Source organism: Macaca fascicularis, chromosome 9 (assembly GCF_037993035.2).
Source record: "Macaca fascicularis isolate 582-1 chromosome 9, T2T-MFA8v1.1".
NCBI lineage: Eukaryota > Metazoa > Chordata > Mammalia > Primates > Cercopithecidae > Macaca > Macaca fascicularis.
Window position 1 is genome coordinate 17,817,782 of NC_088383.1, and position 23,635 is coordinate 17,841,416.

Consider the following 23,635-nt stretch of genomic DNA (forward strand, 5'->3'; position numbering starts at 1 on the left):
TGCTCCCTACTTTATAAAAGGGATATATAAGCAAGGAGGAAATACTAGATTAATTTTTAATGTTAGATTGAGAATCTACTTTAAAATTATTTTTTCGATTAAAAACATGAGAGTCTTTCACTCTTCCATGGACTACTTTATTACCTTTCATTTAGTTTGGATTTAAGGCTGTTGGACTGGACTTCACATGTCAAGTTTGAAAAGTCTCAATCATACTGTGCATGATGGCATCCCATACCTGGTGCCCGCTTTTGACTCATCAAATTCATATTTCAAGAGCAACAAACTCTTCCTGCCAACCCTCAAATGGATGACTTCAACCAAGTAATTTATGAGGATAAATGATGACGTTTTGCTCCTTCGATGAGTTATGGATGTGGGCTGTACTCTATCTAGTTCCAGCTCTCAGCTAGGCTGAAAAATTGCTCTAAAGCTCTCTCTCATGCATTCCCTGCACACACCTCCTTTGCAGTGAAGATGCCCCACCCAGAGACCTGAAGGCAGCACACTTTTGTACGACTTGGCCCCAGTGCTTTGGATCAGGACTCAGCATTGACGTAAGGGGGGCCAGCCATCCAGAGCCTGGGCAGAGACCTGTGTCCTCTGACTTGTTTTGTGTCCTGGCACCCAAAAAAAATTGTATTAGGAAAAGAGAAAGAGAGAGGAAAAGAGAGGAGATGAGATAACATGGGATTCAAAAAATATTTGAACTCATTACTCTTGTGAAAGGATGCATTGAAGCCTGCCCTGGTTACACTGGAGTCCGAGGTGAAGCGGATGAACATGTGCTCTCCAGTAGACCGAATGGGCCCAGGGATCTCTCTGCCACAGAGAACTGCTAGCTGCTGGGCCAAGTTATTGTCTCCTACATTGAAAGAAAGGCAACAACGTGAAAACACAGTCTTGAGAACCTACTCTACAATCGTTTGTTGCTTAGACAAAGCAGCTCACACATTTTTCTCAGAACATCAGGATTCCTAGGAGATGAGGGGATTCTCAAAAAGAAGGACCCCTCAGGGGCGATATCATTCTGGCTCCAGCTTGCAATGGTGCTTCCTGCCCTTCTCTTTACCCCCACCCCACCTCCTTTTTTTTTTTTTTTTTTTTTTTTTTTGAGAGGAAGTCTTCTTCTGTTGCCCAGGCTGGAGTGCAAGGGCACAATCTCGGCTTAATGCAACCTCTGCCTCCCGGGTTCAAGCGATTCTCCTGCCTCAGCCTCCTGAGTAGCTGGTTTTATAGGGGCACACCACCACTTCTGGCTAATTATTGTACTTTTAGGAGAGGCAGGGGTGTTACCATGTTGGCCAGGCTGGTCTCCAACTCCTCATCTCAAGTGATCCGCCCTCCTCAGCCTCCCAAAATGCTGGGTTCTTTACCCTTTTTGATAAAGACTTCTTCGACAGTTTCCACTGTCGTTCTAAAAAGTGGCTACCAGTTCTCCCTGTCACTAAAACTCGAAATCAGAGTATATGGGATTGGGAAGTGATGGAGGTGCAGTGATGATATGTGTGTTGATTAGAGACTCTGACCTCAGTTATTCCGATTGCTGAAGGTCAAGTAGGTAAACAAAAAAAAAGTTGGTTTTTTTGACCTCAGATCCTACACGAATGTTACAATATCATTCACCAAAAGGTATGCAATTTTACATGCCCTTTCTTCAGCGCGGGTGGGTTTTTTTAAACAAAACTTCATTTGTGTTTGTTCATTGCTTTTGTTTGTTTTGGCATAAAAACAACCACACACTTGTGTGGAGGGTGAGAGAAGAGTTCCAGCAAGTGTGCCCCACCCCCATAGAGACACAAAGGACAGCAGGGGCACCTCATGTCTCCTTTCATCTTGATTATCTTGGATATAAGCTTTGATCAAAGCCCCTGTGCCAGCTGAAACCAAAATGGACAAAGGGGATTATAGCAGACTTGGATTCCTTGGCTGGGAAAATATGTTGTTTTTCTTTTTCTTTTGTCCTAAGGCAGAGAATTAATAAATTCCAAGTTTATAAAAAACAAAAATAGAATATGAGACAAGAGCAAATATGCCCTTTTATACAACCAGCAACATGGATTCTTCATGGCACTGACCACGACTTGAAACTCACTCATTATTAACTACTTTAGAAAATAAGTTATTTTCTATTCTTGTGATTACAAATGTAACGGCAGAGTTATAAATACAAAATGCTTGAAATGGCATTCTTTGGAGGGTTTCTGATCTCTGGAAACTTTTGCGTTCTTTACAGTTCAAAAGTCTACCTCTTAAACTTCCTTTGCATTTATAGTAAGTGCACTTCATCATGCTATTTTGCTATACATTTCACCCAATATTATTTTTTGTTGACTTATTCTCTGATTACCTGTACTACAAAATTTTGAAGTTTATTATATGTCATTAGTTCACGTGTATATTTTATCACTGGATGAAACTGAGTTGAATCTACTGATTTTTATTTCTTTTCTAAAATTCACTCCAGATCATCTGGTGAAACGATGCTTATCTCAAAATAACTGCTTGTTGATTAGCCTACTCATTAGTGAGAAGATAACCCAAAAATCACAGATGGTTTGTTACATGCTCCACCCCCAACCCCTTCAGTCTTCATACTGAGTACTGGGGTATTTCTGGAGCCTTCAAAAACCTCAACATATAGATTGCATAAAGATTGAGCCTAATCTTTAAAGAGGAGGGCAAGTCAAAGAACGGTAAAGGCTAGCACTAGAAGGCAACTTGGGAATTCTTTCTCTATTCCAATCTCCTCATTTTACAGATATAGAAACTGAGGCCCCAAGATTATTCAAGACTGACATTTATTGAGCAATTACTATATACCCCTTTAAGTGCTTCACATGTACTATCTGATTTTATCTTCACAGTGACACTATTAGGTAGGCATTTATTTTTACCCCCATTTTGTATATGAGGAACTGAATCTTAACAGGAGATACAAGTCACTTTGCTGTATGCAAAGGCATAGAGCATAGAAGTTAACAGTGATGTTAACCTTTGCAGATTAACCTCAGATGCCCCCAAACCATGCTATTAAATGATTTATCTAAGGTCATGAAGAAAGTATGCTTAAGATCTGGAACTAGATTAAAGGATTACTGATTTTTTTATACAATTTCTTTTCTATTTAAAAGTTTTTCTAGGACCAATGTAGTATCACAGAATCCAGTTTGGGGGAATCTTTGGTTGCAGAATTGGTAGGTATGTGGTCTGGAAGAAACTGATTCATTCAAACCATGGCAACTCTATGAAATGAATAAGGAGGTGGGACGGTGACTCGGTTCTCCCAAGAATGCTGCATGACTCTCTCTGGGGTAGCCCAGGAAGGTTCACAGCCTCCATACAGCCAAAGGCCTGCGATGATGGGCCAATTGCATGAGCAGGAATAGCACATAAGTATCTCTGTCTGTGGCCAGTTGGCTTTAGATATTTGCTTTAGAATGTGACATGCTTCTGCTACTCAGAAGCAAAAGGCTGGCCGGGCAAAGATCAAATAATTGAAGTGGGATTTAAAATTTAGTCATAAAAATACATTAACAATGTGTAAATAACTATAATACCCACCAACTGACTAGGCACTCAATAACTATTTCTTGAATAAATAATTAAACAAATGAGGAAGGAAGGAACCTTATTGAGCATCTACTCACATTGCCAGTGCATAAAAAGGAATCCATATGGACAGGCCGCACAACCAATTTAAAATATTTGTGTTGTTTTGGCATGCACCTTAGTTTCTTTTGCTCTTTCAAGCCACCCTGTGCCTGAGCAAGGACATTGATTAAACCTCTCTCAGAAATTTCCGAGGGGGGCGGAGCAAGATGGCCGAATAGAAACAGCTCCAGTCTCCAACTCCCAGCGCGAGCGACACAGAAGACCGGTGATTTCTGCATTTTCAACTGAGCTACTGGGTTCATCTCACTGGGGAGTGCCAGACGATCGGTGCTGGTCAGCTGCTGCAGCCCGACCAGCGAGAGCTGAAGCAGGGCGAGGCATTGCCTCACCTGGGAAGCGCAAGGGGGAAGGGAATCCCTTTTCCTAGCCAGGGGAACTGAGACACACAACACCTGGAAAATCGGGTAACTCCCACCCCAATACTGCGCTTTAAGCAAACAGGCACACCAGGAGATCATATCCCACACCTGGCCGGGAGGGTCCCACACCCACGGAGCCTCCCTCATTGCTAGCGCAGCAGTCTGTGATCTACCGGCAAGGCAGCAGCGAGGCTGGGGGAGGGGCGCCCGCCATTGCTGAGGCTTAAGTAGGTAAACAAAGCTGCTGGGAAGCTCGAACTGGGTGGAGCTCACAGCAGCTCAAGGAAACCTGCCTGTCTCTGTAGACTCCACCTCTGGGGACAGGGCACAGTAAACAATAACAAAATGCAGCCGAAACCTCTGCAGATGCAAATGTCTCTGTCTGACAGCTTTGAAGAGAGCAGTGGATCTCCCAACACGGAGGTTGAGATCTGAGAAGGGACAGACTCCCTGCTCAAGTGAGTCCCTGACCCCTGAGTAGCCTAACTGGGAGACATCCCCCACTAGGGGCAGTCTGACACCCCACACCTCACAGGGTGGAGTACACCCCTGAGAGGAAGCTTCCAAAGCAAGAATCAGACAGGGACACTCGCTGTTCAGAAATATTCTATCTTCTGCAGCCTCTGCTGCTGATACCCAGGCAAACAGGGTCTGGAGTGGACCTCAAGCAATCTCCAACAGACCTACAGCTGAGGGTCCTGACTGTTAGAAGGAAAACTATCAAACAGGAAGGACACCTACACCAAAACCCCATCAGTACATCACCATCATCAAAGACCAGAGGCAGATAAAACTACAAAGATGGGGAAAAAGCAGGGCAGAAAAGCTGGAAATTCAAAAAATAAGAGCGCATCTCCCCCGGCAAAGGAGCGCAGCTCATCGCCAGCAACGGATCAAAGCTGGACGGAGAATAACTTTGACGAGATGAGAGAAGAAGGCTTCAGTCCATCAAATTTCTCAGAGCTAAAGGAGGAATTACGTACCCAGCGCAAAGAAACTAAAAATCTTGAAAAAAAAGTGGAAGAATTGATGGCTAGAGTAATTAATGCAGAGAAGGTCATAAACGAAATGAAAGAGATGGAAACCATGACACGAGAAATACGTGACAAATGCACAAGCTTCAGTAACCGACTCGATCAACTGGAAGAAAGAGTATCTGCAATTGAGGATCAAATGAATGAAATGAAGCGAGAAGAGAAACCAAAAGAAAAAAGAAGAAAAAGAAATGAACAAAGCCTGCAAGAAGTATGGGATTATGTAAAAAGACCAAATCTACATCTGATTGGGGTGCCTGAAAGTGAGGGGGAAAATGGAACCAAGTTGGAAAACACTCTTCAGGATATCATCCAGGAGAACTTCCCCAACCTAGTAGAGCAGGCCAACATTCAAATCCAGGAAATACAGAGAACGCCACAAAGATACTCCTCCAGAAGAGCAACTCCAAGACACATAATTGCCAGATTCACCAAAGTTGAAATGAAGGAAAAAATCTTAAGGGCAGCCAGAGAGAAAGGTCGGGTTACCCACAAAGGGAAGCCCATCAGACTAACAGCAGATCTCTCGGCAGAAACTCTCCAAGCCAGAAGAGAGTGGGGGCCAATATTCAACATTCTTAAAGAAAAGAATTTTAAACCCAGAATTTCATATCCAGCCAAACTAAGTTTCATAAGTGAAGGAGAAATAAAATCCTTTACAGATAAGCAAATGCTTAGAGATTTTGTCACCACTAGGCCTGCCTTACAAGAGACCCTGAAGGAAGCACTAAACATGGAAAGGAACAACCGGTACCAGCCATTGCAAAAACATGCCAAAATGTAAAGACCATCGAGGCTAGGAAGAAACTGCATCAACTAACGAGCAAAATAACCAGTTAATATCATAATGGCAGGATCAAGTTCACACATAACAATCTTAACCTTAAATGTAAATGGACTAAATGCTCCAATTAAAAGACACAGACTGGCAAACTGGATAAAGAGTCAAGACCCATCAGTCTGCTGTATTCAGGAGACCCATCTCACACGCAGAGACATACATAGGCTCAAAATAAAGGGATGGAGGAAGATTTACCAAGCAAATGGAGAACAAAAAAAAGCGGGGGTTGCAATACTAGTCTCTGATAAAACAGACTTTAAACCATCAAAGATCAAAAGAGACAAAGAAGGCCATTACATAATGGTAAAGGGATCAATTCAACAGGAAGAGCTAACTATCCTAAATATATATGCACCCAATACAGGAGCACCCAGATTCATAAAGCAAGTCCTTAGAGACTTACAAAGAGACTTAGACTCCCATACAATAATAATGGGAGACTTCAACACTCCACTGTCAACATTAGACAGATCAACGAGACAGAAAGTTAACAAGGATATCCAGGAATTGAACTCATCTCTGCAGCAAGCAGACCTAATAGACATCTATAGAACTCTCCACCCCAAATCAACAGAATATACATTCTTCTCAGCACCACATCGTACTTACTCCAAAATCAACCACGTAATTGGAAGTAAAACACTCCTCAGCAAATGTACAAGAACAGAAATTATAACAAACTGTCTCTCAGACCACAGTGCAATCAAACTAGAACTCAGGACAAAGAAACTCAATCAAAACCGCTCAACTACATGGAAACTGAACAACCTGCTCCTGAATGACTACTGGGTACATAACGAAATGAAGGCAGAGATAAAGATGTTCTTTGAAACCAATGAGAACAAAGATACAACATACCAGAATCTCTGGGACACATTTAAAGCAGTGTGTAGAGGGAAATTTATAGCACTAAATGCCCACAAGAGAAAGCAGGAAAGATTTAAAATTGACACTCTAACATCGCAATTAAAAGAACTAGAGAAGCAAGAGCAAACACATTCAAAAGCTAGCAAAAGGCAAGAAATAACTAAGATCAGAGCAGAACTGAAGGAGATAGAGACACAAAAAACTCTCCAAAAAATCAATGAATCCAGGAGTTGGTTTTTTGAAAAGATCAACAAAATTGACAGACCGCTAGCAAGACTAATAAAGAAGAAAAGAGAGAAGAATCAAATCGACGCAATTAAAAATGATAAAGGGGATATCACCACCGACCCCACAGAAATACAAACTACCATCAGAGAATACTATAAACACCTCTACGCAAATAAACTGGAAAATCTAGAAGAAATGGATAATTTCCTGGACACTTACACTCTTCCAAGACTAAACCAGGAAGAAGTTGAATCCCTGAAGAGACCAATAGCAGGCTCTGAAATTGAGGCAATAATTAATAGCCTACCAACCAAAAAAAGTCCAGGACCAGATGGATTCACAGCTGAATTCTACCAGAGGTACAAGGAGGAGTTGGTACCATTCCTTCTGAAACTATTCCAATCAATAGAAAAAGAGGGAACCCTCCCTAACTCATTTTATGAGGCCAACATCATCCTGATACCAAAGCCTGGCAGAGACACAACAAAAAAAGAGAATTTTAGACCAATATCCCTGATGAACATCGATGCAAAAATCCTCAATAAAATACTGGCAAACCAGATTCAGCAACACATCAAAAAGCTTATCCACCATGATCAAGTGGGCTTCATCCCTGGGATGCAAGGCTGGTTCAACATTCGCAAATCAATAAACATAATCCAGCATATAAACAGAACCAAAGACAAGAACCACATGATTATCTCAATAGATGCAGAAAAGGCTTTTGACAAAATTCAACAGCCCTTCATGCTAAAAACGCTCAATAAATTCGGTATTGATGGAACGTACCTCAAAACAATAAGAGCTATTTATGACAAACCCACAGCCAATATCATACTGAATGGGCAAAAACTGGAAAAATTCCCTTTGAAAACTGGCACAAGACAGGGATGCCCTCTCTCACCACTCCTATTCAACATAGTGTTGGAAGTTCTGGCTAGGGCAATTAGGCAAGAGAAAGAAATCAAGGGTATTCAGTTAGGAAAAGAAGAAGTCAAATTGTCCCTGTTTGCAGATGACATGATTGTATATTTAGAAAACCCCATTGTCTCAGCCCAAAATCTCCTTAAGCTGATAAGCAACTTCAGCAAAGTCTCAGGATACAAAATTAATGTGCAAAAATCACAAGCATTCTTATACACCAGTAACAGACAAACAGAGAGCCAAATCAGGAATGAACTTCCATTCACAATTGCTTCAAAGAGAATAAAATACCTAGGAATCCAACTTACAAGGGATGTAAAGGACCTCTTCAAGGAGAACTACAAACCACTGCTCAGTGAAATAAAAGAGGACACAAACAAATGGAAGAACATACCATGCTCATGGATAGGAAGAATCAATATCGTGAAAATGGCCATACTGCCCAAGGTAATTTATAGATTCAATGCCATCCCCATCAAGCTACCAATGAGTTTCTTCACAGAATTGGAAAAAACTGCTTTAAAGTTCATATGGAACCAAAAAAGAGCCCGCATCTCCAAGACAATCCTAAGTCAAAAGAACAAAGCTGGAAGCATCATGCTACCTGACTTCAAACTATACGACAAGGCTACAGTAACCAAAACAGCATGGTACTGGTACCAAAACAGAGATATAGACCAATGGAACAGAACAGAGTCCCCAGAAATAATACCACACATCTACAGCCATCTGATCTTTGACAAACCTGAGAAACAAGAAATGGGGAAAGGATTCCCTATTTAATAAATGGTGCTGGGAAAATTGGCTAGCCATAAGTAGAAAGCTGAAACTGGATCCTTTCCTTACTCCTTATACGAAAATTAATTCAAGATGGATTAGAGACTTAAATGTTAGACCTAATACCATAAAAATCCTAGAGGAAAACCTAGGTAGTACCATTCAGGACATAGGCATGGGCAAAGACTTCATGTCTAAAACACCAAAAGCAATGGCAGCAAAAGCCAAAATTGACAAATGGGATCTCATTAAACTAAAGAGCTTCTGCACAGCAAAAGAAACTACCATCAGAGTGAACAGGCAACCTACAGAATGGGAGAAAATTTTTGCAATCTACTCATCTGACAAAGGGCTAATATCCAGAACCTACAAAGAACTCAAACAAATCTATAAGAAAAAAACAAACAACCCCATCAAAAAGTGGGCAAAGGATATGAACAGACATTTCTTAAAAGAAGACATTCATACAGCCAACAGACACATGAAAAAATGCTCATCATCACTGGCCATCAGAGAAATGCAAATCAAAACCACAATGAGATACCATCTCACACCAGTTAGAATGGCGATCATTAAAAAGTCAGGAAACAACAGGTGCTGGAGAGGATGTGGAGAAATAGGAACACTTTTACACTGTTGGTGGGATTGTAAACTAGTTCAACCATTTTGGAAAACAGTATGGCGATTTCTCAAGGATCTAGAACTAGATGTACCACATGACCCAGCCATCCCATTACTGGGTATATACCCAAAGGATTATAAATTATGCTGCTATAAAGACACAGGCACACGTATGTTTATTGCAGCACTATTCACAATAGCAAAGACTTGGAATCAACCCAAATGTCCATGAGTGACAGATTGGATTAAGAAAATGTGGCACATATACACCATGGAATACTATGCAGCCATCAAAAAGGATGAGTTTGTGTCCTTTGTAGGGACATGGATGCAGCTGGAAACCATCATTCTTAGCAAACTATCACAAGAACAGAAAACCAAACACCGCATGTTCTCACTCATAGGTGGGAACTGAACAATGAGATCACTTGGACTCAGGAAGGGGAACATCACACACCGGGGCCTATCATGGGGAGGGGGGAGGGGGGAGGGATTGCATTGGGAGTTATACCTGATGTAAATGACGAGTTGATGGGTGCAGCACACCAACATGGCACAAGTATACGTATGTAACAAACCTGCACGTTATGCACATGTACCCTACAACTTAAAGTATAATAATAATAAATAAATTTAAAAAAAAAAAAAGAAATTTCCATCTAAGTAAACTGAAATCTGAACTATTCCAAATTCATCATCTACAAAATGCTTGTACTTTTGCTAAAAGATTGCATTTATTACTTTCCTTAATCCTCAGAAAAAGCCTGTGAGGGAGGTATTTGTCTATCTCACAGATAGAACGGGTTTGGAGCCACTTAGTGACCTGTGCAAAGTCATACAGGAAAACAGGACTGCTCCCCAGGCTCCCGGCTTCCAAGAGAAGTTAGTGATGGAGCAAAAACAACTCAGTGGAATGTGATTTTAAAAGAATAACCACAATTTACTTCATTGATGCAGTTACCTACTGAAGATTTTTTTTTGACATTTTTTAAAGCTTCTAGTAGGTTCTGAACACTAGAATTATGTGTGCAAGGATACACATCCTTTCCATTACATGAAAAGTTTTAAATTTCAATATGCACAGGAAGGCTTAGATGGGAAGAGAGCATTCTGGTGCTTTGGTGCTTCTCTGTGCAACGTGCTGATAGCCGATTGCTGATGGGAAGATGGGGGAGAGTCATGCTTTGACATCTCACAATGTGTGTATGATTGACTTGAGTCTCTACTTAGTGTCCTGCCTCTACAGAAGGGACATAAAGCAGCTCCACCATTTGATTTTTTCTCATTCAGCAACTGTCTAGGGATCGGGGATAAGGGAGACAAGATCTTACACACTAGCAACCTGTGGGGCGAAGGCAAACACGTTTCTTTTTGCTGAGAATGTGCACATCTAACAAATGACGCTGTAGATCTGGGGGCCACACTGAGAAATACTGATGTGGAGGATGTGGCCTTTCTGCTGTCCTCCTTCATTCCAGTCCATGCAAACTGTGAAGCCCAATTTTGCATAAGGCATACATCAGCAATATTTATGTCTCGAACTTTATGTCACATAGCAACACCATGCCTGTGTACAGAGGAAAGAATACAACAATATCACCCCTTAATTCTACCTGTTCGACCCAGATTCAGGGGACAACGAGAAATGAATACATTACTATTTTATATTCTTCTTATTATTTTAGAGACAGGGTCTCATTCTGCTGCCCAGGCTGGTCTTGAACTCCTGGACTCAAGTGATCCTTCTGCCTCGACCTCCCAAAGTTCTGGGATTATGGTGTGAGCCACTGTATCCAGTCACATTACAATTGTAAGTATTTTTTTCACTTGGATCTTAAAGCCAGAAGTATAAAATATCAATATTTATCTCAGAGGCACCTCAATAGGAGAGGTGAACAATGTTGACATTCAGACTATTCTTTCCTTTGTAGGCCTCTAAGAAAGCCTTTTTTCCTTATAGAAATGTACTATTCCTGACATTTTGCGACAGGTAATTTAATACTTTCCTATGTCCTTCAGGAGTTGTAGCCAATTCTGGTACTGATACCTTCCTTGACCATATCTGTGTAATTCCAAACCAAACAGATGGAGGCAGTACGCGAGATAATGGACTAGAACTAAATACGTGTCAGGGCTGAAACTCAGCATTCTTTACAATGTTCTCACCGTCTCGTATCACAAGGCTATCATAGGCACACGTTCGGTGAGATTCAATGTCCAGGGAAAGGATGTTGAGTTCCACGGTAGAGTCGGGAGCCTGGATGAGCCACGTACAGTCCATTCTATTACTGTAACTGTCAGGCCAGCCCGGGGAGAAGAGAAACACGGGTGCATCTCCTGTCCTCAGGAAGCCACCACAAGCACCTGTAGAATAGAAAGCAACATCTTTGACACAGCCCTAATGGAAAAGACGCTAGCACTTTTTCACCTGGAAGTGACAGCCCTCTACTGAAAAGAAGCAATCAACTGAAACCATTTCTCAGAGAAATCAATGAATATCGTATTTAACCCACAGATTCGGAGAGCCGCGGTTTCTGTAACTGATCTTTGATGTAAAAGAAAATGCATTGTGTTCTCCATTTTCACCATAATTTTGCTATATAACCCATTTAACACTGAGTGCTGACTATTCAGGCATCAATAAAGACAGGTAGAGGACCCCCTGTATTACTGAGGTAGAACTGCATTCATTCCCGTGTTTCTCATGTTTCGTTATCATTTTTGCGTAGCTACTTATGTAATTTATATCTAGGCAACTTTGAGGTGACAGATTAGGGCCTTCTCAGGGTCTGTTTCTGGGCATGTGTACAGCTGGGCTTATGTGTGTGGCCTTCTAGATTTCCAGAAACATGTCAGAGCTTTTCAAAGCCCCAGTGGACATCTCCTTCCCCATTTTTTCCTTTCAAGTTTCCTGGTCAGTTTCTCATTAGCTGTAACTGGTGTCACTGCCTCACACGGTTGTGATGTGAAACAGCTGTTGCTGATTTTTTTCAGCAAAGACCCCAGGGACAGGGCTGTTTACACAAGAGTGAGTTCTTGCCCAGGTCCTGTGAAGACAAGACCTGAGAATGCAGTTTTCCAGTAAGTCGCTAAACTGGAATAAGGGCAGTGCTGCGGATATGGGCTGTTCCCTGGACCTCTGCTGCCCCACTACCCACGGCTATTAAAGCTGCTCATTTTCACAGCTACTGTGGTCATGAGGCTACTACAAAGCTAGGAGGAGAGAGAGATGGCAATAGGAAGAGAATGCCAGAAAAACGACTCTTACTGAGATTCAGTGATTTTTCTTGAATACATATGCCTCAGATTGTTGTAAGGCTTTGGTCTATTTCCAGAGTTCTCAAAAAGTTGATTTTAACAATTTTTTTTTTTTTGCCATCACTTTTATGGAGGAATAGATTTCAGAGGTCTATTCTTCACCATTTCAGAAGTTTATGACTTTTATACCATAATATGTTTGCATCTTATCAAGGCCAACAGGAAGTGAATATAAAATATTGTAGAACTAGGTCCTGATTTCTTTATCCTATTACTATGTAGGCTACAGATTTTTTTAAAGCAATTTCACACGGAAAATCTGAATGCTGAATGTTATCCAGTATCTTCAAATTTTAAGGTTTTCCTCTATGTGAAATATTTCTTATCTTGAATTTATAAAATGTGGTTATAATGACTGTGGGTCATTGGTGCTGTTTGCCAGATATTTCCTTTGTCTCCATTTCCAAACACATAGTAGAACTGCATTCTGCAAATGGCTGGGAGAGACCATTTGACCAGTTTTGGTCAATGAACTATGAGCAAAAGGCATGTGTTACTTTACACTGAGCACTTTTAAAGCAAGACATCCAAGGGCTCTTTTGCCTCCTGCCATGGTCTCAGGCAATGTCACAGACAATGGGAGCTCCAACAGCCTGAGTTAGGAAGTGATGGATGATGAGAGGCACCCAGTTAACACAAGAGGACCATGTAGAAGGAGACCTGTTGTTTTCAGCACCTAAGAGTTTGAAATTCTTTGTTACCGCCATATGGCTGAGTTTTTCCTGACTGATACACCAACTCTTTTTCCTACTTGACACATTGAATTTCCTTCAGTTGACCCTCATCCACAGTAAGCTCATTTTCCTTCCCTTGCTTATTTGCTATTGGTACCACTTGCTTTGTCATTTACCCATTTAATTACGATACCATTCTTTAACTGACACGAGTGCTTTTTCTTTCCCAATCTCTTTTTTTTATTATTTATTTTTACTATTCATTGATTTAAGACAGGGTCTCACTGGAGTTCAGTGTCATGATCACTGCTCATGGGCAGCGTTGAATTTCTAGGCTCAGGCAATTCCCCTGCCTCTGCCTCCCGAGTAGCTGGGACTACAGGCATGCACCACGATGCCTACCTAACTTTTTGAATCTTTTGTAGAGATGGATTCTCCCTCTGTTGCCCAGGCAGCTCTCAAACTCCTGGGCTTCAAGCAAGCTTCCTGCCTTAGCCTCCCAAAGGGCTGGGATTACAGGCACGAGTCATTATGCCTGGTTCCCATTACTTTGAAGTTCCTGGAGAGTAGAGATTGTATCTCAGTTTCCTTTCTTAGTCTCCTCAGTGTATCCATAATAAATTCTCAATAAATATGTGCTGATTTAAATTAAATATATGTGTGTATAGGAAATGCTGATAGGACAGGCCAGACACCGTGGCTCATGCCTGTAACTCCAGCACTTTGGGAGGCCCAGGCGGGCGGATCACGAGGTCAGGAGATCGAGACCATCCTGGCTAACACGGTGAAACCCCGTCTCTACTAAAAATACAAAAAATTAGCCGGGCACAGCATCGAGCGACTGTAGTACCAGTTACTCCGGAGGCAGAGGCAGGAGAATGGCATGGACCCGGAAGGCGGAGCTTGCAGTGAGTTGAGATCAGGTCACTGCACTCCAGCCTGGGCGACAGAGACTCCATCTCAAAAAAAAAAAAAAAAAAAAAAAGCTGATAGGACAATTCTCAATAAGTTGATATATTTCAAAATATTAAGGTTTTTTAGTTTTAATGAAACTTTCACAGTGTGGTATCATTACAAGATAATCACTTACACCATCTAGATAATTAGTAAACTCTAAAATTCTCTTGACCTCTTACTTTCCTTTTTCCTTTTTCTTCTTGACTAAGGGAAATAAGGTTTATGGTTCTCTTACTCACCTGTCCACTTACATCATATAATTATGGAATTTCATAATAAAATATTAGAAGAAAATTTGTTGGTATAATATTTTAAACAAGTAAGTAAATCGTTTTCTACCTTGAGGTTTGTAAATATGAAAGAAAGCTTAACTCAAGTTTATTTCTAAGAGCTCTGGATATATCCATCCAGAATTAAATGTCGCCTCTAAATTGCATTTGTCAATCTTGCTGATGGTTCTTTACTTTTAAACAGATCAATATTTTAAGGAAGAGATTCATATTCAATATCATGAAAGCACCTTATTAGAGAGGTAAGAACAACATTTCAGAATGGAATACTAAGGGACATTAAATAAATATAAGTACAAATTATCTTCATTATTCTGCCGATAGAAGAAGTTAGAAGAAAACAGGCTAATCTTTTAAGTCATAGAACAAGTTCAGAGTTTGAATGTTCTTCAATGAGATACCCTAATTCTGTGTTCTAATCAAGTATTCAAGGACTTAGACTATCCTCAAGAAATATCTGATGAATTTCTTCTATATCAATCCTCAAATCCATAAGAAACACTCAAATTCATTTACATAAATTTCATTTCTTTTCTTTTCTTTTCGAGACAGAGTCTCACTCTGTCACCCGGGCTGGAGTGCAGTGGCATGTTCTCGGATCACTACAATCTCTGCCTCCTGGTTCAAGCAATTCTCATGTCTCAGCCTCCCGAGTAGCTGAGGCTACAGATGCACTCCACCACGCCCAGCTAATTTTTGTATTTTTAGTAGAGATGGGGTTCTGCCATGTTGGCCAGGCTAGTCTTGATCTTCTGACCACAAGTGATCCGTTGACTTCGGCCTGCCAAAGTGCTGGGATTACAGGTGCGAGCCACCATGCCCAGCCTCATTTAAATAATTTTCAAGAAAAAATGTTTCCCCAAACAATGCTACCTCAATATTACTTTCACTGAGGAGATTAGGAATGTAAAACAGTAAAATAAAAGTTTAAAATTAGGCCCATTTTACTTTGAAACATGAAAATTTACAACCAGCTAAGGAGAAACTGAAGCATTTCTGAAAGTACATTTGAAATAAAATGCAGAGGAAAAACAGTTACTTTGACGAGTTGATCCTTAACTAACTGATTGTGTGTGTGTGTGTGTGTGTGTGTGTGTGTGTCTGTGTGTGAATGTACATATGTAGTATCTGCAAATCAAATTTTCAGGGATTTCTAAAGTGGTCTCTAGAAATTGTAAGTAGATGATCTTATGGATATCAAGCCCCTAATTATTATAATATAAACAATGTAATGGGAAGCCTGCATTTTTTAGAAAGAAATGTATAATTTTTACAAAAGGTAGTGTTTATGAATTTAAAATAACATCTGAACATAAGGTGGAAGGGCTTTGGGGCTGTACTTCTTATTTTTTATATCTGGCCCCTGTTATGATAGGACCCTTTGAAACAGTGGCCTGCACATATCAGTCCTAAAAAGAACTTCATTTATTAGCAAACACACCTGGAGCAATGGTAGGTAAAACACCATCAGGTGCATCCACAGCAAACCATTCCAGAAGGAATCCCTTCCCTGAGATTGAAGAGTCGGAGTAAAAATGAAATGTCAAAGAATTTCCGGTGGAGCTGAAAGATTCAGTCTGGGTACCACAGTAAGCTCCAATTAGGCGGGCGTGAATGCTAGGCCCATCATAGATCTGCACATAAAAACAGATAATAGAGCATTGTATTTAGGCAATCATCTATATTTTTCTTCATAAAAAGATAAAATAAAAAAGATGTCTTGGCCGGGCGCGGTGGCTCAAGCCTGTAATCCCAGCACTTTGGGAGGCCGAGATGGGCAGATCACGAGGTCAGGAGATCGAGACCATCCTGGCTAACACGGTGAAACCCCATCTCTACTGAAAACACAAAAAATGAGCCGGGCGTGGTGGCGGGCGCCTGTAGTCCCAGCTACTCGGGAGGCTGAGGCAGGAGAATGGCATGAACCTGGGAGGCGGAGCTTGCAGTGAGCTGAGATCCGGCCACTGCACTCTAGCCTGGGCACAGAGCGAGACTCCGTCTCAAAAAAAAAAAAAAAGATGCCTTATATTATTACAATGTTATAACCCAAAAAAATGACAAATGAGTAAACATTTTATTTTAGCTTAAAACAGATACCGCCAGAGAATATAAAATATTATTGAAGGTAATTTAATGTTTTGAAAACATTTGCATCTTTGTTGCAGAATTATATTAATAAACATGCACTGTGGGAATCACTCATAAGATGATTTACAGTAAAATCTGTGGATGGAAAAATAGGAACCAGGATGGCTGCCTAACAACAGTACTTAATAAATGTGCTTTGGGGCTTTAAAGGGAGGAATCAGGAGGAAAGAAGGGAAAATAACAAGAAGAGAAAAACTTTACCGAGAGAAAGTGAACAGGTACCCTAAAGGAGTCCATATTTCCACAGAAGGAAAGAAGAATTCATGACAACAAAATAACCAAAACTTGCAGGGCTCACATGTTCAAAGCACTTAATAAATCTCCTGCTTTTGGTTTTAAAATCTCAAATGACCTATTTCGAGGTATATTTTGTGATAATTTTTAAATAGCTCAGGACAAATTCATATTAACAGTTATTATAAAATCCTCTACCAAACAGATTATGTAATAGCCATTCCCATACACATTGGATATCCAGCAGGTACTGGTTGGATTCATGACCAAGAATCCAAGATGAATAAGGTAGAGTCATACCCTGTAAGAATTTGATTGTGTTTCTGGAATTGATACAGTAGCCAGTGTCTGGATAGCAATGATCACCATGATTTTCCTATTTATATTTATTTTTGTATGATCCTTAAAACTTTTAATACTCTAACATAAAAACAAAGAGGACAGTGGGAAGAAGACAGAATAAATACTTATTTAGGATACACATGCATTCTTAGAGAAAGCTCAACAGGAAAATAATAATAATCCTAAAAAACCCCTTAGATATGAAATGGAAAATAATCAATACAATACTGAAACTGCCTTTGTCCATGTAATCTAGAGGCAGTCTGCTCTAATCATGATTTAGAGCAGACTATCCCACATGATTTGCAAATGCTTGAATAGACGTTACCTTGGATGTATTTTTACCAATAGCAATTCACCAATATTTATGAACATTGATCGCATGTGGAAACTCACCCTTAATTTGTCATAATAGCAGCTTTGTATTTCTTCTATGTCCATCTCCAAGATTTGGCCATGGACAACGTGAGATGCATTCACATTTACTGTCCATTGGTAATTGGAGTTATGTGGGTAGTTTTCAGGCCAGAAAGGAGAGGCAACTTTCCCATGAGTTCCCACAATATTATCATTGCCAAATACTAGGAGAGAAGACAGAGTAGTAAATCAGACCCACTTAGAATTGCTCTTTAATCAAATGATAAAAACAAAAGGCAAAGGGTGTTGAAAAGCATGGACTTTTAATTGACTGTGATTTCTTTTCTGACTATTGAAAGAAATACTGCTTCCTTTTTGGTTTCTGGGCTATCTATTACTTCCTTAGAAAAGGTCCTTAAAACGTTGCATGGTGTGAAAAGAGGCCACAACTTCCCAAGTGAAAAGGGGTTCCCAGAACCCTAGGGAACTTGGGGACATGGGAAGGTGGGGTGAGCAGCCCCACTCTCTAATTATGGTTTATCTATTTTACTTTGTTTTTCAAAAGAATGGAACATTTAAAAAATTTACAAGAAAAACTCATAGTTTGAAATCACATATGAAATAGCCAATAATGGAAAAGTTGAGCTACAGAATAAAAATATTTAACATTTTACACTATTAGAAGAATACCCTATTGTTATATTTGAGCACTTAAGCCAATCCCAAAGTAATACTAAATGTCTTAAATGTGAAGAATATAGAGTTTATGAAATCAAATGAAACACACTTGATATAAATACACCAAACCCAAACTATAATATATTACAAGACTCTACCACAATATCATGAAAAAAACTAATTTAACATTAGGTAGAAATTAGAGCTTAAAAAGAACAATAGAACCCTTGAGAGTGCTCTCCCTTGCCCTTATTGAGCCATTCATATATAATTTAGTTTTTCTAATATGTTATAAGGTAATTCACAAAGACAATGTGGGAAAATAGTGGAGAGTTTAGGATTGTTCTTGCTTAATGTATTACTGAGAAAATTATTATTTGTAGTTTGTAAGACATATTTTGTAAGCTATCACTAAAATAGAAACAACTTACTCTTCATAAATGTGGCCTGGAAGCCCGTGCCGCTGCCAGAACCATCTGAGATAAATCTGACCCACAGGGTATGTCCAGTGATGGAAGAATAATTGAGAGGGAAGGAGTTTCCACAGTATCGTCCCACCAAGTGACCCGTGGCATTTCCTTCACGGATCTCCACAAAATCTCTGCTGCAGTCCTGAGAGTCTTCCAACTGGAAAGATCTGATTTGGGGAAAAAATATTTGTAGGGATTAAACTGAGAGAATAGACTTTGGGATTTTCCTGGATCACATGCTAGGTTAACCTGTTCACTTTTTTTAAACTTTCTTTAACTTTGATCACGAAATTATGTAGCTGTCTCAAAAAATTTCTTTCACTCGGATTTGTTGAAATGCGTATTCAATAGCTACAAAGACAATGAATATACTTCCAGCAAGGAGTTTTCTTCCTAGTGGGCAAAACCAGGCACGAATATAGAAGACAATATATATATAAGGCAGAATAGCGTGAGTGCCATCAGAGCTATAAAGTGGTGTTTAAAACTGCAAAGCAGAGGCATCACATCTGATTGTGGGGCTCTGCAATAGCTTCTCGGGAAGATTTTTCGAGATGGAAATATACATGTTAGCTGGATATAAGGAATATAGATGGTGTGCAAAGAATCATGCCACCAAGGCACATGTGCAGAGAAGGGCCAGACATATTCAGAAACCTGCAAGAGATACCCGATTTGTTAAAAACACTGAGTACCTCTAAGAAACCATTAAGACAAGGTGTGAGTTGGCTGAAGGTAAATAATAAAAAAAGAAACGATTAAAACATGTAACTGGGGCAATATGATGGGATCTTTTAGGTGGCACTTAAATGCCCTGCAAAGGCGTATGTACTTAATTTCTGGAGAGGCAGCAAAATTACGGGATTTGTAACAACACAGGCTAGTGCTTGAATGTGACCTATTCAACTTGTCTTATATTCTGCGACTGTGATGTGATGGGGATTTGAAGATAGGAAACAGTACCTACCTCATATGATGTTCATAGGGAACATATATAAAGAGTCGGGAACATGTAGGTGCCTCGTGAATATTTTCAAAACTTGGCCTTACTGCTTACAAACATGAGCTACTCAAGATAAAGTGGTATTGGTGTAAGGGTAGACAAATGGATGAACGGAATAGGAAACAATTTCCAGTAGGGGCCAATAAATGCATAGTCAATCCAATTCAATCCATGGTGCCAAGACAAATCAAGGGGAAAAGTCATTTTAACAAATGGTGCTGCAATAACGGATATCCTTACAGAAAGATAGGGAAAAAAGAACCTCTATTTCTGCCTATCTTCATACCCAGAAACTAATTTAACATTTCTCAAGGATGTAAATATAAAGGCTAGAAACATAAATATCCTAGAAGAAAACATGGAGAAAAATCTTTGTGACCTTGGGATGGGCAAACATTTCTTACACAGAATGCAAAAAGCACTAACTATAAGATAAAAATTAATAAATTTGAATTGATAAACATTTCATTAAAGACATGAATAAGAAAATAAATAGGCTGCACGTGGTGGCTCGCAAGCATAATCTCAGCACTTTGGGAGGCTGAGGTGGGAGGATCACTTGAGCCCAGGAGTTAGAGACTAGCCTGAGCAACACAGTGAGACCCCCTCTCTACAAAAAATAAAATGTAGCTATGTGGTGGCCTGTGCCTATAATCCCAGCTACTTGGGAGGCTGAGGCAGGAAGATTGCTTAAGCCTGGGAGATCGAGGCTAAAGTGAGGGGTGATTGTGCCACTTCACTCCAGCCTATGTGACAGAGTGAGATCCTCTCTAGAAAAATATATATATATTTAAAAAAATGAAAAGGCAAGCTACAGACTGGGGTGGGGAAATGGGAGATAATTGTAAAGCATTTATCTAGCAAGGGACTCATAGTTGAAATATAAAAGGAATTCCTACAGATAATGAAAAAACAAACAACCAAATTAAAAGTGGACAAAGGGCTTGAACAGATATTCATAAAAGAAGACAAGAAAATGGCTACTGAGAATGTGAAAAGTACTCTATATGATTACTCATCAGAGCAATGCAACTTAAATACCACAGTCAGATATCATTCCACACCCATCATAAGGGCTAAAATTAAAAGACTGACAAGATCAATTGTTGACAAGCACGCAGAGCAACTGAAGTCTTATATATTCCTGGTGGGACTGCATAGTGATATAGCCACTTTGAATAATTATTTGGGAGTTTCTCATAAAATTAAATGCACATCTAATTAATGCCCAGAAATTCCACCCCTAAATATCTACCCAAAGAAAATAAAAACACATGACCAAGTTAGTATCCTGAATATAAAATAACTCCTGCAACTCGAAAATTAAAAATCAAATAACTCAATTAAAATGGCAAAGAAACTGAATAGACATTTCTCCAAAGAAGATTTATGAATAGTTAATAAAAACATGAAAAGATTTTCCACATTACTAGTCATTAGAGAAATGCAAATCAAAACCACAATGAGATAACACTGCAAACCCACTAGGAAGACTATTATTTTAAAATGGAAAATAAGAAGTGTTGATGAGGATATGGAGAAATTAGAACTCTTATGCATTACTATTGGGAATGTAAAATAGTGCATCCCTATAGAAAAGTTTGGTGGTTCCTCAAAAAGTTAAACATAGTATTGTCATATGAACCAGCAATTTCACTTCTAGGTTTATACCCCAAATAAATGAAAGCACGAACTCAAACAGGAGAAGGGAAAGGGGAAAGGGGAAAGAAAAAGGGAAGGGAAGGGAAGGGAAGGGAAGGGAAGGGAAGGGAAGGGAAGGGAAGGGAAGGGAAGGGGAAGGGGAAGGGGTAGGGGAAAGGAAGGGAAGGGAAGGGAAGGGAAGTGAAAGGAAGGGAAGGGAAGTGAAAGGAAGGGAAGGGGAAGGTGAAGGGGAAGGGAAAGGGAAAGGAAGGGAAGGGTAAGGGAAAGGAAGGGAAGGGAAGAGAAGGGGAAAGGAAGGGAAGGGGAAGGGAAAGGAAGGGAAAGGAAGGGAAGGGAAGGGAAGGGGAAAGGAAGGGAAGGGGAAAGGAAAGGAAAGGAAAGGAAAGGAAAGGAAAGGAAAGGAAAGGAAAGGAAAGGAAAGGAAAGGAAAGGAAGGGAAGGGAAGGGAAGGGAAGGGAAGGGGAAAGGAAGGGGAAAGGAAGGCAAGGGGAAAAGAAGGGAAGGGAAAGGAAAGGAAGGGAAGGGAAGGGGAAAGGAAAGGAAAGGAAAGGAAGGGAAGGGAAAAGGAAAGGAAGGGAAAGGGAAAGGAAAGGAAAGGGAAAATGTACTTCTCTGTCATGTGTATCTTTCCGTTAACGCTCAACATTATCCATTGCAAGATTTTACTTTATGCTAAGTATAGTGCTCCCCTGGGGCTCTAGCTCAGCTAATGGAGGAGAATGGTTAGAGATAAGCAGCCTGAAGGCTCTGGCCACCTCAAGCCCTACCACTAGTCAATATACCAGGTACATCTCTGGTCATTCCCTGCCTACCAGACCACAGGGGTGAAGTAACTGGTCAGCTCTGCTCTACCCTCCTCTCAAGCCAGATACTAGCATTGGTAGGTCTCTAACCAAATCAGTAAGCCTGGTGGTAAGCTGGTGGCTCTCACAATCCCACCAAGGTGGGTCACTACAGTATAGACCATTTGGACTACTCTAGATGGAACTTTTACAGCAAGCTATAATTGATCATTGAAATCAGGATATATCCACATCAGGTAAAGCAAACCACACATTTGTCTCCTTTGACAATCTGATGCTTTATAACACAATATTTGTATCTTCAATCATTTTTTTTTGCAAGGAATTGGTCTAAATCCATCTTTGGGATGACTGCCAAGTTTGGTGCACACATTCAGGCTCAATTTCATTACCCATAATATGATCAACAATGAAATATGCTAAAATTGTTTTCTTCTGCTTCTCAGAACGCAGAAAGGGAAGAAAGGGAGATCATTTTCCTCAGAAGGTAAATTACATGCAGCTGCCTCTAAAATCTTTCTATTCAAAGTGCAGTGCATAGTCCAGCAACATCAGCATCACCGGAGAGCTTGTTTGAAACAAGGAATCTGGCCCCACCAACCAGCTCAGTGAGAAAATGAATTTCAGCAAGATCCTAGGTGATCAACATGCACATTAGCATTCTGTCCGATGCTCCAGAAGATTCCAAAGTGAAGGTCTTTTCTACGTACTAGACTAGTGTAATCCAGTGCTAGATGGCAGAAAAGACATTCCATTGGACATGGTGGTAGGGAAATACCTATAAGGATTAAATTAAACTTTAAAAAAGCTTGATTATTCTTGGAAGTCTTTGCTTTAGGCTGCTACATTTTATAAGCAATTCTACCCTTTGGCTTAGATCTGTTAGTAAATGTAGGATGTGGAACAAAAATAGTACAATCACTGTTTCTTATTATCTCATTCTGATTCTTGAACCGAGACCAATCACTTTCTAAAAGCACTCCGCAAGCATAAAATACAATTTCTGTCAATTCCCTGCCTACCAAACCACAGGGGTGAACTAACCGGTCAGAAAGATTGCACCGCACTTTGAATAGAAAGATTTTAGAGGCAGCTGCATGTAATTTACCTTCTGAGGAAAACGATCTCCCTTTCTTCCCTTTCTGCGTTCTGAGAAGCAGAAGAAAATAATTTTAGCATATTTCACATTGTTAGTCATATTATGGGTAATAAATGGTTAAATATATGTTTTACAAAAAAACTCCTTTTTAGGTTTTATTTCTCCCCATTTCTTTTTGTTGCAGATTCAACCATAATTTCTCCAGTCCTCTTCCCTACTCAGTTTCACCACAATCCCAGCCCCATGTTTTAGAACTTGATGTGATACATATGCT

The 23,635-nt window shown here is 40.1% G+C and overlaps 1 protein-coding gene across 1 annotated transcript in view; it reads right to left on the bottom strand.

The window, feature by feature from the left end:
• The window catches only part of CUBN (cubilin), a 314,813-nt gene that overhangs the window by 101,169 nt on the left and 190,009 nt on the right, over positions 1 to 23,635 (bottom strand). The window contains exons 37-41 of the mRNA XM_005564724.5: positions 18,756 to 18,961; positions 17,686 to 17,870; positions 16,007 to 16,199; positions 11,493 to 11,690; positions 719 to 865 (exon numbers count right to left, since the gene is read on the bottom strand). Of these exons, the coding sequence (XP_005564781.3) occupies positions 719 to 865; positions 11,493 to 11,690; positions 16,007 to 16,199; positions 17,686 to 17,870; positions 18,756 to 18,961 (929 nt within the window). The remainder of the gene's footprint in view (positions 1 to 718; positions 866 to 11,492; positions 11,691 to 16,006; positions 16,200 to 17,685; positions 17,871 to 18,755; positions 18,962 to 23,635) is intronic.